This window comes from Schistocerca serialis, chromosome 12 (assembly GCF_023864345.2).
Source record: "Schistocerca serialis cubense isolate TAMUIC-IGC-003099 chromosome 12, iqSchSeri2.2, whole genome shotgun sequence".
Lineage (NCBI taxonomy): Eukaryota > Metazoa > Arthropoda > Insecta > Orthoptera > Acrididae > Schistocerca > Schistocerca serialis.
Genome location: NC_064649.1, coordinates 29,302,347 through 29,316,242, shown reverse-complemented (window position 1 = coordinate 29,316,242; position 13,896 = coordinate 29,302,347). Strand labels below are relative to the sequence as shown.

At 41.9% G+C, this 13,896-nt stretch overlaps 1 protein-coding gene across 1 annotated transcript in view; it reads right to left on the bottom strand.

Moving 5' to 3' along the window:
- Nucleotides 1-11,201, bottom strand: part of LOC126428375 (uncharacterized) — a 103,866-nt gene extending 92,665 nt beyond the window's left edge. The window contains exon 1 of the mRNA XM_050090302.1: nt 11,130-11,201. Within this exon, the coding sequence (XP_049946259.1) occupies nt 11,130-11,172 (43 nt within the window). The 5' untranslated portion in view covers nt 11,173-11,201. The remainder of the gene's footprint in view (nt 1-11,129) is intronic.
- Between the last annotated feature and the right edge of the window lie 2,695 nt (nt 11,202-13,896).

Below are 13,896 nucleotides of genomic sequence, written 5' to 3'. Positions count from 1 at the left end.
ATTTCACATTTGCTATTGTAATTTTTCATTTACTTTATTAATTCTGAGGTATTTTCCGAGAAGCCTTGGGCATCAAAGTCGCCTCCTCACATCCATCGATATACACTCCTGGAAATGGAAAAAAGAACACATTGACACCGGTGTGTCAGACCCACCATACTTGCTCCGGACACTGCGAGAGGGCTGTACAAACAATGATCACACGCACGGCACAGCGGACACACCAGAAACCGCGGTGTTGGCCGTCGAATGGCGCTAGCTGCGCAGCATTTGTGCACCGCCGCCGTCAGTGTCAGCCAGTTTGCCGTGGCATACGGAGCTCCATCGAAGTCTTTAACACTGGTAGCATGCCGCGACAGCGTGGACGTGAACCGTATGTGCAGTTGACGGACTTTGAGCGAGGGCGTATAGTGGGCATGCGGGAGGCCGGGTGGACGTACCGCCGAATTGCTCAACACGTGGGGCGTGAGGTCTCCACAGTACATCGATGTTGTCGCCAGCGGTCGGCGGAAGGTGCACGTGCCCGTCGACCTGGGACCGGACCGCAGCGACGCACGGATGCACGCCAAGACCGTAGGATCCTACGCAGTGCCGTAGGGGACTGCACCGCCACTTCCCAGCAAATTAGGGACACTGTTGCTCCTGGGGTATCGGCGAGGACCATTCGCAACCGTCTCCATGAAGCTGGGCTACGGTCCCGCACACCGTTAGGCCGTCTTCCGCTCACGCCCCAACATCGTGCAGCCCGCCTCCAGTGGTGTCGCGACAGGCGTGAATGGAGGGACGAATGGAGACGTGTCGTCTTCAGTGATGAGATTCGCTTCTGCCTTGGTGCCAATGATGGTCGTATGCGTGTTTGGCGCCGTGCAGGTGAGCGCCACAATCAGGACTGCATACGACCGAGGCACACAGGGCCAACACCCGGCATCATGGTGTGGGGAGCGATCTCCTACACTGGCCGTACACCACTGGTGATCGTCGAGGGGACACTGAATAGTGCACGGTACATCCAAACCGTCATCGAACCCATCGTTCTACCATTCCTAGACCGGCAAGGGAACTTGCTGTTCCAACAGGACAATGCACGTCCGCATGTATCCCGTGCCACCCAATGTGCTCTAGAAGGTGTAAGTCAACAACCCTGGCCAGCAAGATCTCCGGATCTGTCCCCCATTGAGCATGTTTGGGACTGGATGAAGCGTCGTCTCACGCGGTCTGCACGTCCAGCACGAACGCTGGTCCAACTGAGGCGCCAGGTGGAAATGGCATGGCAAGCCGTTCCAGAGGACTACATCCAGCATCTCTACGATCGTCTCCATGGGAGAATAGCAGCCTGCATTGCTGCGAAAGGTGGATATACACTGTACTAATGCCGACATTGTGCATGCTCTGTTGCCTGTGTCTATGTGCCTGTGGTTCTGTCAGTGTGATCATGTGATGTATCTGACCCCAGGAATGTGTCAATAAAGTTTCCCCTTCCTGGGACAATGAATTCACGGTGTTCTTATTTCAGTTTCCAGGAGTGTATATCGAGCGCCCAACTGTCGCGGTGTGGAGTCTGGATATTGTTTTTGTGCGTTCACAAGGGAATGTGGCATAATATTGTTAACAGTCGTGTTATTTAATTAAACCATGGGAGAAGTTAGGCGAATCAATGTTTTTCAATTAAATGAGGGGAAAAAGTAGGTGGATCAATGTTTATTAATACATCCAACGTGCGAACCTGTTATTAACAAACATTGATCCACCTGCCTTCTCCCATGATTTAATTAAAAAACATTGATCCACTTACTCAGTGTGCCGCGGCAGTCGAGCCTCCGATATACATCGCTCGTAGTGGGGCGCGACTTCGATACCCGAAGCTTCTTGGAAATTACTAATGTTGGAGTTACTAAAAGTCTATGCTATTTATCAGCAGCAAAGATTAAAACTTCTTTAAAATTCGTTGTAGAATAACGTTTTAGTTAGCTAAATCAAATTTCGAATATACAGGGTGGTCCATTGATAGTAACCGGGCCAAATATCGCACAAAATAAGCATCAAACGAAAAAACTACAAAGAACGAAACTCGTCTAGCTTGAAGGGGGAAACCAGATGGCACTATGGTTGGCCTGCTAGATGGCGCTGCCATAGGTCAAACGGATATCAACTGCGTTTTTTAACAAAATAGGAACCCTCATTTTTTTTTACATATGCGTGTAGTACGTAAAGAAATATGAATGTTTCAGTTGGATCACTTTTTTCGCTTTGTGATAGATGGCGTTGTAATGGTCACAAACGTACGTGGTATCCCGTAACATTCCGCCAGTGCGGACGGTATTTGCTTCGTGATACATTACCCGTGTTAAAATGGACCGTTTACCAATTGCGGAAAAGGTCGATATCGTGTTGATGTATGGCAATTGTGATCAAAATGCCCAACGGGCGTGTGCTATGTATGCTGCTCGGTATCCTGGACGACATCATTCAAGTGTCCGGACCGTTCGCCGGATAGTTACGTTAGTTAAGGAAACAGGAAGTGTTGAGCCACATGTGAAACGTCAACCACGACCTGCAACAAATGATGCCCAAGTAGGTGTTTTAGCTGCTGTCGCGGCTAATCCGCACATCAGTAGCAGACAAATTGCGTGAGAATCTGGAATCTCAAAAACGTCGGTGTTGAGAATGCTACATCAACATCGATTGCACCCGTACCATATTTCTATGCGGCAGAAATTGCATGGCGACGACTTTGAACGTCGTGTACAGTTCTGCCGCTGGCCACAAGAGAAATTACGGGACGGTGACAGATTTTTTTTTTGCACGCGTCCTATTTAGCGACGAAGCGTCATTCACCAACAGCGGTAAAGTAAACCGGCATAATATGCACTATTGGGCAACGGAAAATCCACGATGGCTGCGACAGGTGGAACATGAGCGACCTTGGCGGGTTAATGTATGGTGCGGCATTATGAGAGGAAGGATAATTGGCCCCTATTTTATCGATCGCAATCTAAATGGTGCAAGGTATGCTGAATTCCTACGTAATGTTCTACCGATGTTACAACAAGATGTTTCACTGCATGACAGAATGACAATGTACTTCCAACATGATGGATGTCCGGCAAGTAGCTCGCATGCGGTTGAAGCGGTTATTGAATAGCATATTTCATGACAGGTGGATTGGTCGTCGAAGCCTGCACCTTCACCGGATCTGACATCCCCGGATTTCTTTCTGTGGGGAAATTTGAAGGATATTTGCCATCGTGATCCATCGACAACGCCTGACAAAATGTGCCAGCGCATTGTCAATGCATATGCGAACATTAGGGAAGGCGAACAACTCGCTATTGAGAGGAATGTCGTTACACGTATTGCCAAATACATTGAGGTTGACGGACATCATTTTGGGCATTTATTGCATTAATGTGGTATTTACAGGTAACAGCATGCGTTCTCAGAAATGATAAGTTCACAATCATATTGGAACAACCGAAATAAAATGTTCAAAGGTACCTACGTTCTGTATTTTAATTTAAAAAACCTATCTGTCACCAACTGTTCGTCCAAAATTGTGAGCCATATGTTTGTGACTATTACAGCGCCATCTATCACAAAGCGAAAAAAGTGGCCAACTAAAACATTCATATTTCTTTACGTACTACACGAATATGTAATAAAAATGGGGGTTCCTATTTAAAAAAACGCAGTTGATATCCGTTTGACCTATGGCAGCGCCATCTAGCGGTACAACCATAGCGCCATCTGGTTTCCCCCTTCAAGCTAGACAAATTTCGTTCTTTGTAGTTTTTTCGTTTGACGCTTATTTCGTGAGATATTTGGCCCGGTCACGATCAATGGACCACCCTGTATATTACCGTGATTTTTTCGATCCTGTGCGCTCAGGAATCATTTAAGTTTTTAAATTATGATAATTAATTAAAGTAACATAATTATGATAGAAATTGACTAATACATGCTGTAACCTGCTACTTCAGTTCAAATGACAATAAGCTTCGAATCTTAGTCCAGAGACTTAAATTCCCGTTGAATCTGGTAGCAGAAATTTTGCTAATAAATATTACCAAAAAAAAAAAAATAGTGAACGGAGCGTCTTTAGCGTTATCTCCAATCATAATCTGATGAGACTGCGATCAAAGCGGGTTTCATAGTTCACGTGAAAGCGAAAATTAAATTAAAATGATAATTTAAGTATTAAATTTGGAACAAATTTGTAGACGACTGAGAAGAGAATGAACAGTACCGCAATGCATATTAAAGTTTAAAAAATATTGTCGATAATCGTGTTAGCTCTTGTAGAGCGTTGGTTTGTTCATGGTAACGTGCCTTTGGAGGTGAAAGATAGTAAAATTTCAATTTGGGGTGTGGTTTTAAAATCTATGTTGAAACCTCGTGCAGCAATCAGGCGAGAAACATAATCGTTGGTGTTGTTAACCGCATATCGCGATGTCTATGCACTCACTAGCAACATTGGTTTGGACAACGTGGAGACCTCTAAACAGCAGTTATCTGGACCTTGAACATTTCAAAATATACACACTCAGAATGGCGGTTTGCAGCAACCTTTTGTTTAAGCAATACCTTTTACATGATCTCTCTGTCACAGCATTTCTTAGATCGTGACGTACATACGCAATAGATCACCGAACTGAATTTGCTTTAGCCGCTGCCGGACTGTCAACTGTGCACGCCGTACAGAAACCGTCAAGTTTAAAAGTGTCGATACGACATCCCCAAGTTTTAACAAACAGTGCCGCGTGGGAAAAACACAATTTTTATACTTTCAGCATTGCAGCACAGTCAGCAATCGTGATAATCTAATATATAAGAAACTATCAGCCTAGATTGCGATAATGAAACCAATCTTTACCTAGGTTTCAGCCCAAATAATTGAGCCTTCTTCAGAAGATATGCCTGAATCTATAATTTGTCTAAGAGGGCATGGTCTAGAAATAAAACTAAAACAGCCTGAATAGGCGTAGTCACATTTTAAAAACGCGGTACATAAGTACTAAGTCAACACCAAGACTTGACTTAACCTCTGGCGTGCGCCTCGTCTCCATGGACGCCGTGCTGTGGGCCTCGGGAGCTCACGTGAAACTAAGTAGTCCTTAGTAATATTCAGAGGATAAAAACTAGTGATACGATTGACCGTATCTTTTGATTGCACTGACTTAAAGGCTTAAATTTTTTACGCCGGTAAGGGATCGTAGACCTGAGTGTTTGACATAATTTCAACTCAATAGCTCTACCCGTTTCAGAGAAAAAGGAGTGTCAACAGTTAGACAGGCGGACAACAAAGTGAACGTATGAGGGTTCTGTTTTTATCGGTTGAGGTAAGAAGCCGTAAAAACGAGGTATTCACTTATAAAGAGGAAAGCAGGATATACATAACCAGAATTAAAATACAACACTAAATGAAAGGGATAACTGCAAACGGGAAAAAAGCAGTACGTAACTGCCTTGTTACGTTAAAATGACGAAATGCATTTCAGCATTTAAAACAGGTGTTCATGCCTATCTACTTCAGAAGTGTTACTACAGTGTAGCTGAGTATATAGCAGATTAAAATTGTAAATGTGTACATTATTATTGTAAAAATATAATAAGAGAAAATTTGTATGGATGTAGTTAAGTGTGAAATAATTGAATTTGTTGCACGCTGTGTAAATACAGCTTGCTGAACTATGAGCTCTTGTTCGGCAGAAGAGATCTGTTTCAAAGTGTCAGAAATAAAGAAGTGCTCACAGCTCTTAAGGTATGCATAGGTAGGCGTAGTGGTATCACCACTAATGTCTACTCTGTACAGGGTGTCCGAAGAAGAATGGTCAGTATTCAGGGATGTGACAGCAGCGAGCATTCAAAGCAAAATAGTCTACTTAACATGGGGCTCTAAAATCCATATTTCAAGATCTCTGAGTACTTCTTCATCCCCGATACTGCGAAACAGTTCCGTTGTACTGCAAGCTCTTTGCTTTTGGATGAGATGAAGAACTGCTAATACACATGGGCTCTAAAATGCATACCTTAAGAGCTGTGAGCACTTCTTTATTTCTGACACTTTGAAACAGATCTTTTCTGCCGAACAAGAGCTCATAGCTTTTAACGTATGCATTTTAGAGCCCATGCTTACTGCACAATTTGTCTTCTTTTGGTCCGTACTATCTCAGCCGAAATCATGGAAAGCGAAGATCTTGCAGTAGAACAGATTTGTTCCACAATATCGAAGATTAAATAGTGACCATAGCTCCTAAGGTATGCGGCCCATGTTCACTAGACTTTTTTGCTTCGAATGTTCGCTCCTGTCATATCCTTGAATACTGACCATTCCTCCTGGACTCTAATATAGTCCCTGCTCCTTATGTCGTCCCCATATGAACTTACAGTATCCAGAGTTTGTAACAAATGTTTAGCTGCGTGATCATACGAAACCTCAGTTCATCTTTAGGTTGATGCTCTATTGTCCGTATTCGCTGTAATAATACTTACGTTTTTGGATGGGATCTGCCTTTAGCAGAACACAGTTTTGTTTTATATCCCACAAATGTTTCACTGCAGTTGCAGCATCGTCAGTGGGCTTTTATTTTATGGCTGTTAAACATAAAGAATGTTGTGTACTGTTTGTACATATGTAAATATTACTTTTTAAAATCGTTATTACAAATTTTTGAGGAACACACAGTTACCTATTCATACTTTTTTACCACGTGGTATGGTTTTCCTGGGGTATTATGTTTTTATAGTGCCTGTTTTCATTCACAGCTTGTCGCTGCAACCATATACAGCTTAATGTAGACAAATTACTTAAGGGGCTCCGGAAAGGCTCAAAATCATGAAAAGTTCAATTTTTACTTTTTTGCGTTTTCTAAGTCTGCAGACTATTACCTTTTAATAGATATATAATTTATTCATTTCCGAAGACTACAACTATTTTTAAATTTTTTTTGAAATGTTCTACATGGGCGTGACCCACTGTGGCGCTGTTAAACTGCTGTCAAATGGTGTTGTTATTAACGTCCGTGTTCATCAGGTACATTTTAGTGATGTGAGATAAAGTATGTGTTGTGGCTAACCTGTGATGGTTCAATAGATATCGCTGGTGTGATTGTCGATTGTTTCATGTTTATTTACTCTGTCGTTATCTCGAAAATATTCGTAATTAATTCTGTTTCTTGAGTCTCTGTTCTGTTGGAGTATAATAATGAGTAAAAGTACAGTTATTAGAAATCCTCTGAAGGCTTTTAAGAAAAGGAGAAATGTTGGAAAGCCAAAGGTATGTGTTATTACTGTAAACAATAAAGACGATAACCAAGTGAGTGAACCTAACCTCTCAAGTAAACCTGCCCATAGAAGTCAAAGTGGGAAAGAAAATACTTCACAGAAGAAGCTTGGTTCAATGAGTGAAAACTATGAATGTTTTATGGGCGAATCGGATGTGAATGAAATATTTGATATGTCGGTTCTCAAAGGAATTTTTTCAAACTGTGTAAGATGTATTCATTGTAGTGAAGTTGGTCTGGAACTCTCCATAATAAAGCACGTAGGACTTGCTAGTGAAATACAACTGAAATGTGATAGGTGTTCATACATGACCACCTTTTGGAACAGTGTTGCAGTAACTGCAACTGAAGAAAATGATAGCAAAATCTACGAACACAACAACGAGCGATGCTTGCTTTAGACAAGGAACGCCTTCGGGCTGCAGACAGGGCTGTAAAGAGTCTAGAAATACAAGCAAGAGTAAACAGGAGGAGGAACAAGAGGAAGCTGGAGGAGGAGTTTGCAGAGGATGAAGATAATCCATCCTATGGACCTGGAATGCACTAAAAAGTTAATCCAATCTTTGTCGCTCGATTCCCAAAACTTTTATTTTCTCATACTAATTACATGTTTTCTAAGGATCTTCCAAACATATTTGTTTCAAACTTTCAGTAAATGTTACACAGTACCTTCTGCATAATTTAACACAGCCTTTTTCCAAAAAACTGTATATTTTTGAATATATAAATAAAAAATTGCAAAAAAATGTTGTGAATTTTCATTACAATTTTAAAAAAAATCATCTTTAATAACTGAACTAAAATTTTGTAAAATCCCTCTGTTAAGTTGTAGCCCATATTCCAATAAATAATCTGTAAAAAGTTCAACTTCCTACTTCAAATACTTTGTGAGGAAAGATGTAATTTATAAGCGTTATTTTAACATTGCAAGTATAGGGCGTTCCGGAGCCCCTTAAGCAAAAAATTACGATTTGGAAACTGTTATGGCTATGCCTGAAATTAATTAATTCTACACAACCTTCCACAACAAATTAATTAATTTCAGGCATAGCCATAACAGTTCCAAATCATCATTTTTTACTTAAATAATTTGTCTCCAATAAGTAGTACAAGTATATTGTTGCAGACGACAAACTGTGAAAGAAAATGGACACTTGAAAACATAATAACTCAGAAAACCACGCCATGAGATAAAAAGGAATGAATACATAACTTTGTGTTCCTCAGAAATTTGTAATTACGATTGTAAAAACTAATATTTACTTGTGTACAAACAGTAAGGAATATTTTTTATGTTTAACAGCCATAAAAAATGGTACAAATGGCTCTGAGCACTATGGGACTCAACTGCTGTGGTCGTAAGTCCCCTAGAACTTAGAACTACTTAAACCTAACTAACCTAAGTACATCACACACATCCATGCCCGAGGCAGGATTCGAACCTGCGACCGTAGCGGTCGTACGGTTCCAGACTGTAGCGCTTTTAACCGCTCGGCCACTCTGGCCGGCTTAACAGCCATAAAACAAAAGCCCACTGACGAAGCTGCAACTGCAGTGAAATATGTTTGGGATATAAAACAAAATTGTGTTTTGCTGAAGGCGGACCTCATCCGAAAACATGTGTAACCTCATTTCATTGTTTCGTTGAGAGCACAATACCTTTAGCTACCATGTATGAGGAGATTTATCTTTTCACACCGCCAAGAGTTAGTGCAGCAATCAAATTAACAGTTTGCTATTTCTAGCATGAGCTCTGATGTGTTTTCGAATATTGAGCTGTATTTCATTCGTGTACTGTAGTTTATGGCGTACGTTCGCCATAGTCAAGCGTTTGGCCTATGTTGCTGTACTGGATGTTAAAATAAATCTGGAGATTATTCGTAATGTCGTCTCCTTTGCAGTTCCTATTTTCGTCCCGGGCACGCAATTGGGAACTGTTGTTAAAATTTAATTTTATTCGCTATTTATAAAGATTACTTTGCTTTCGTCATATGGGAAAACGTAACCGGAGAGAAACTGATTCGTTGCACGAAATGCTTGTATTGTTATCACGAAACAAGCTCTTCATCTACACTTATATACAAACTGAAATGTGAAACGTGGTTAGAGTGCTGAAAACAACTTGAAAACATTGTTCATTCATGGCCTTCATGTGATTTATAATAGCGACAGTGTTTGGTTATTGTGGAATGGAAAAATACATTTAAAGTAATTGTACTGTTGAGAATTTTGTATTTCTGTTTCTGAAATGTGATCGTTAGTGGCAAATAATGGCTTTAGTGTGTTATAACAATTTGATTGTCCCTTGCCCAGAAGTCTAGAATAAATTGAGATCTATATAAAACAATCTGTGGCCTTTTCCATAACATTTCAGGATTGATACAGGCCCTAACCTACAAAGATGACAAAATTTGAGCCCCATGGGTGTAATTGCAGGTATTAAATTTGTGGCTGAGAACGGTATACTGAACATTACATCAGTATTTACGTCATTTGCAGCTTAATAATTATAGCTATTATAAATAGTCCATACTGACAGGCATACCTAGCTTCGTGGTGCATTTACAATTACGCAAAAACATAAGGTAGTGATGTTTGTGATGTGTTTGAGGGAAAACTGTGCGTGTTTACTGATTTCTGAAATTATCGACAAGTTTAAGTTGAAATTCTGAAGGTAGCAGGGGTAAAATACAGGGAACAAAGGGCTGTTAACAAGTTGTACAGCGACCAGACAACAGTCATAACAGATGAGGGGCATGAAAGTGAAGCAGTGGTTGAGAAGAGAGTGAGACAGGAAGTGAGCTGACCCAATGTTATTCAGTCTGTACAAAGGGCAAACAGCAAAGGAAACCAAAGAAAAATTTGGAATAGGAATTAAAGTCCGAGGAGAAGAAATAAAAACTTTAAGTTTTGCCGAGGACATTTTAGTTCCGTCAGAGACAGCAAAGTTCTTGGAAGGGTGGTCGAACGGAATGGACAGTGTCTTGAAAGAAGGGTATAAGATGAACATCAACAAAATCAAAACAAGGACAATGGAGTGTACTCGAATTACATCCGGTGATAGTGAGGAATTAGACTAGGAAACGAGACACTTATAGTAGTAGATGAGTTTTGCTGTTTGGGCAGCAAAATAAGTGATGATGGTTGAAATAGAGAAGATATAAAATGTAGACTGGGAATACCAAGAAAAGCGTTTCTGAGGAAGAGAACTTCGTTAATGTTGAATATAGACTTACGTGTTACGATATATTTTCTGAAGATATCTGTATGGAGTGTAGCCATGTACGAAAGTGAAACATGGACGATGAACAGTTTGGATAAGAAGGGAATAGAAGCTTTTGAAATGTGGTGCTACAGAAGAATGCTGAAGACTAAATGGGTAGATCATGTAACTAACGAGGAGATACTGAATAGAATTAGGAAGAAAAGAAATCTGTGCACAGCTTGACCGAAAGAAGGAATTGGTTGATAGGACACATTCTGAGACATCAAAGGACAGGAAATTTAGTACTGCAGAAAAATGGGAGGCGGGTGTGTGTGTGGGGGGGGGGGGGGAGTGAGTTACCGTAGAGGAGATCAAGAGATGAATCCAGTAAGCAGATTCAGAAGAATGTAGGTTGCAGTAGTTATTCGGAGATGGGGTAGTGTAGAATGGAGAGCTGTATCAAACCAATCTTCAGACCACGACAACAACAACAACAACAAGTGTACGGCATATGATTTATTCTGAATGTTTAGTACGTGTACTGGTCATGAAAACTTGACCTGTCCAGTATCGTAATGCACCTGATGCACAGAAATGTTTAAAAGGACCAATAAAGATTATAACACAGTAAAGTGAAGGCTTACCTGCAACCAGGACAAAGACGACAGATGACAGCCCCGTTGCCATGTTCGCCCCATACACGGCAACTATCTGAATGGTTCCGGCGTACGAGGGGAGCACATATTCAGGTAGCAGATGGCCCGGCTGTTGTTTGTGTAAACAGCATGCGGCGCGCTGACTCGGCGGCCGGCGTGTTTCGATACGGGTTGGAGCATCTGCTGCGCTTGCACTCTCTGGCTCGCCGTCAGCAGAAGCGTGGCCCAACGGTCAACAGCGCTAATCCGAACGGTAGCCGCGCCTCGGTTTGTTGTCGCCTTATTATTGCAGCAGGAGTATTGAGCCGTAACTCCGGGAAAAGCGAAAACTGTGTTTTGCTCACTAAGGGACAGTGTAGAAGCGTATCGAACGACTCCAGGAAGTCGGCGAGAACGGCACGTATAGGGCGTAACAACCAGGGCCGGTTCGAGAAACTTTCATCCACGCAAGCGACGTTACCACTTGCCGCCTGCCCATCTCCACCGTTATACATTATCTCTGACTGGGCTCTTGGAAAGAGCTTAGAAGTATAAATATAAATGTATTTATCATAGCAATGGGCGGTTTTTGGTGTCCCGTGTCTCAATCGGTAAAAACGGACCATTGTAGGATCCTTCCTCTATTGTCCGTCTGTTTCTCCGACCGTTAAAAACTTTTTTCTCAGGGACGGGTAGCAGCATGAAGTTGAAATTTGTGTCCCATACTAAGGCCCACGGTCCCTTGGCGGTGTAAAAACGATTGAAGCTTCGAAGTCAAGGTTACCAAAAGTTACGGCCATTTATGTAACATATTTTAATGGTCCCAGACTCACTCATCAAAACATATAGAGTACTTCTGGATTGACGTAGAATCATTAAACTTGACAAAAGGAAGGTGTCACAGCACAACAAAAGGAAAAAAAATGCGAAATCTGTAAATCTGTAATTATATCACACAAAAAATATTTCTTTTGTCATTTTTTATTCGACGTCATACTTGAAGTTAAAACAGTAAGTCCGTATCGGGCTAACTGTGTCACAGTGGTGAAAATCGTACATCAGGCAAGGAATGGCTTTATTGCTCATTGACGCGTTTCGGAATTTATCCATCATCAGATACACAAGAGCGATTGCTGCACTAGTCTGCGATAGTTTGTTTCACTCACAACTCGAAACGCCATGACGATGGGTTCATTCCGGAAACGCCTCAAATGATCAAATAAAGTCATTTCTCTCCTGATGTTTGACTTTTACCATTGCGACCCAGTCAGCCTGAATGCAGATCTACTGATTATTATAATAATGATCGCCTGCGTCCTGCATGACAATATGTTTTGATTACTGAAATTGAAACATTTTCGATAATCTTGGAAGGGCGATAACTTGCCAGTATCAATGTCGATAACAAGCAAAAATGGTCGCCATTCTCGGTTTGCGGATCAACTGTCTGTATGCTTAAGTAAGTTTCTACAGAAAGTTCATTGCGCGAGTCTTACTTACACCTGGCGATTTTATTTTTTTAATATAAATACTATACTGCATTCATTATACCAATAAACCTGGTCTAAGCTTTACACTACGTATTCTTATGCGTTTTTTTCTAGAATCTTATCGTATTCCGTTTCAAGTGGAGCCGAAGTCAAGCTGTCTAGAGTACAATCAAGTACGCTTATGAAATATCGTGTGGCTAGGACTGGTCGCCTGGTGCAAGTCTTTTGAGTTGACGCCACTTCGACGACTTGTGCGTCGATGGGGATGATGATGATGGTGGTGGTGGTGGTGGTGGTGGTGGTGGTGGTGATAGCACAACACCCAGACCCTGAATACAGAAAATCTCCGAAGCAACCGAGAATCGAACCCGGTCCCCTCAGCATAACATTCCGTCGCGCTGACTACTCAGCTATCGAGGCGGACAGTACGATTATAAGGCTGCGTTTTATGTTGTGTGTTACACGCACATACTGACCGATAATAAGGGACAACAGCTTTACCGGCGCACTGGACTTGGACAGCACTGGCCAGCCAGCTGGTCCAACTAACCTGCAGTGACGTGAGCGGTTGCAGTTAATATATAGAGACGATCGGAGAAGCAATATACTGTAGCTCCGAACCTCATTTGATTTTTTGAACAGAATGAGATAATACATTACAAAACTCGGGCGTTACGCTTCTTAGCGGACCAGACGCAAAAATTTAACATTGTATCGTTCTTAAGCACTCCGTCTTCAGGCCACAAGTGGCCCATCGGGACCATCCGACCGCCGTGTCATCCTCACTGAGGATGCGGATAGGAGGGGCGTGTGGTTAGCACACTGCTCTCCCGGAGCCGCTACTATTCGGTCGAGTAGCTCCTCAATTGGCATCACGAGGCTGAGTGCACCTCGAAAAATGGCAACAGCGCATGGCGTCCCGGACGGTCACCCATCAAAGTGCCGGCCACGCCCGACAGCGCTTAACTTCGGTGATCTGACGGAAGTCAGTGTATCCACTGCGGCAAGACCGTTGCCTCGTCTCGTTCTTAGCTAACATAGTATTGTAATTGAAAACAAGAGTGGTCAAATTCCAAACCTAAACACGAAGTAAATTTTCTGCGCGAGTTATGTGTGAAATAAAAGTACATAGCTAGAATTTCAGTGTATAGTTAAACATGAACCAACTGAAGGTATTACTGTGAAATCTTGCCATATCCGAATTTGAGAAGTACATTTAAGCAAACTTGCGGCAAATTGAAAGAGTGTGGATAAACCTTTTCCTTCCGAAATTTCATCTACATCTA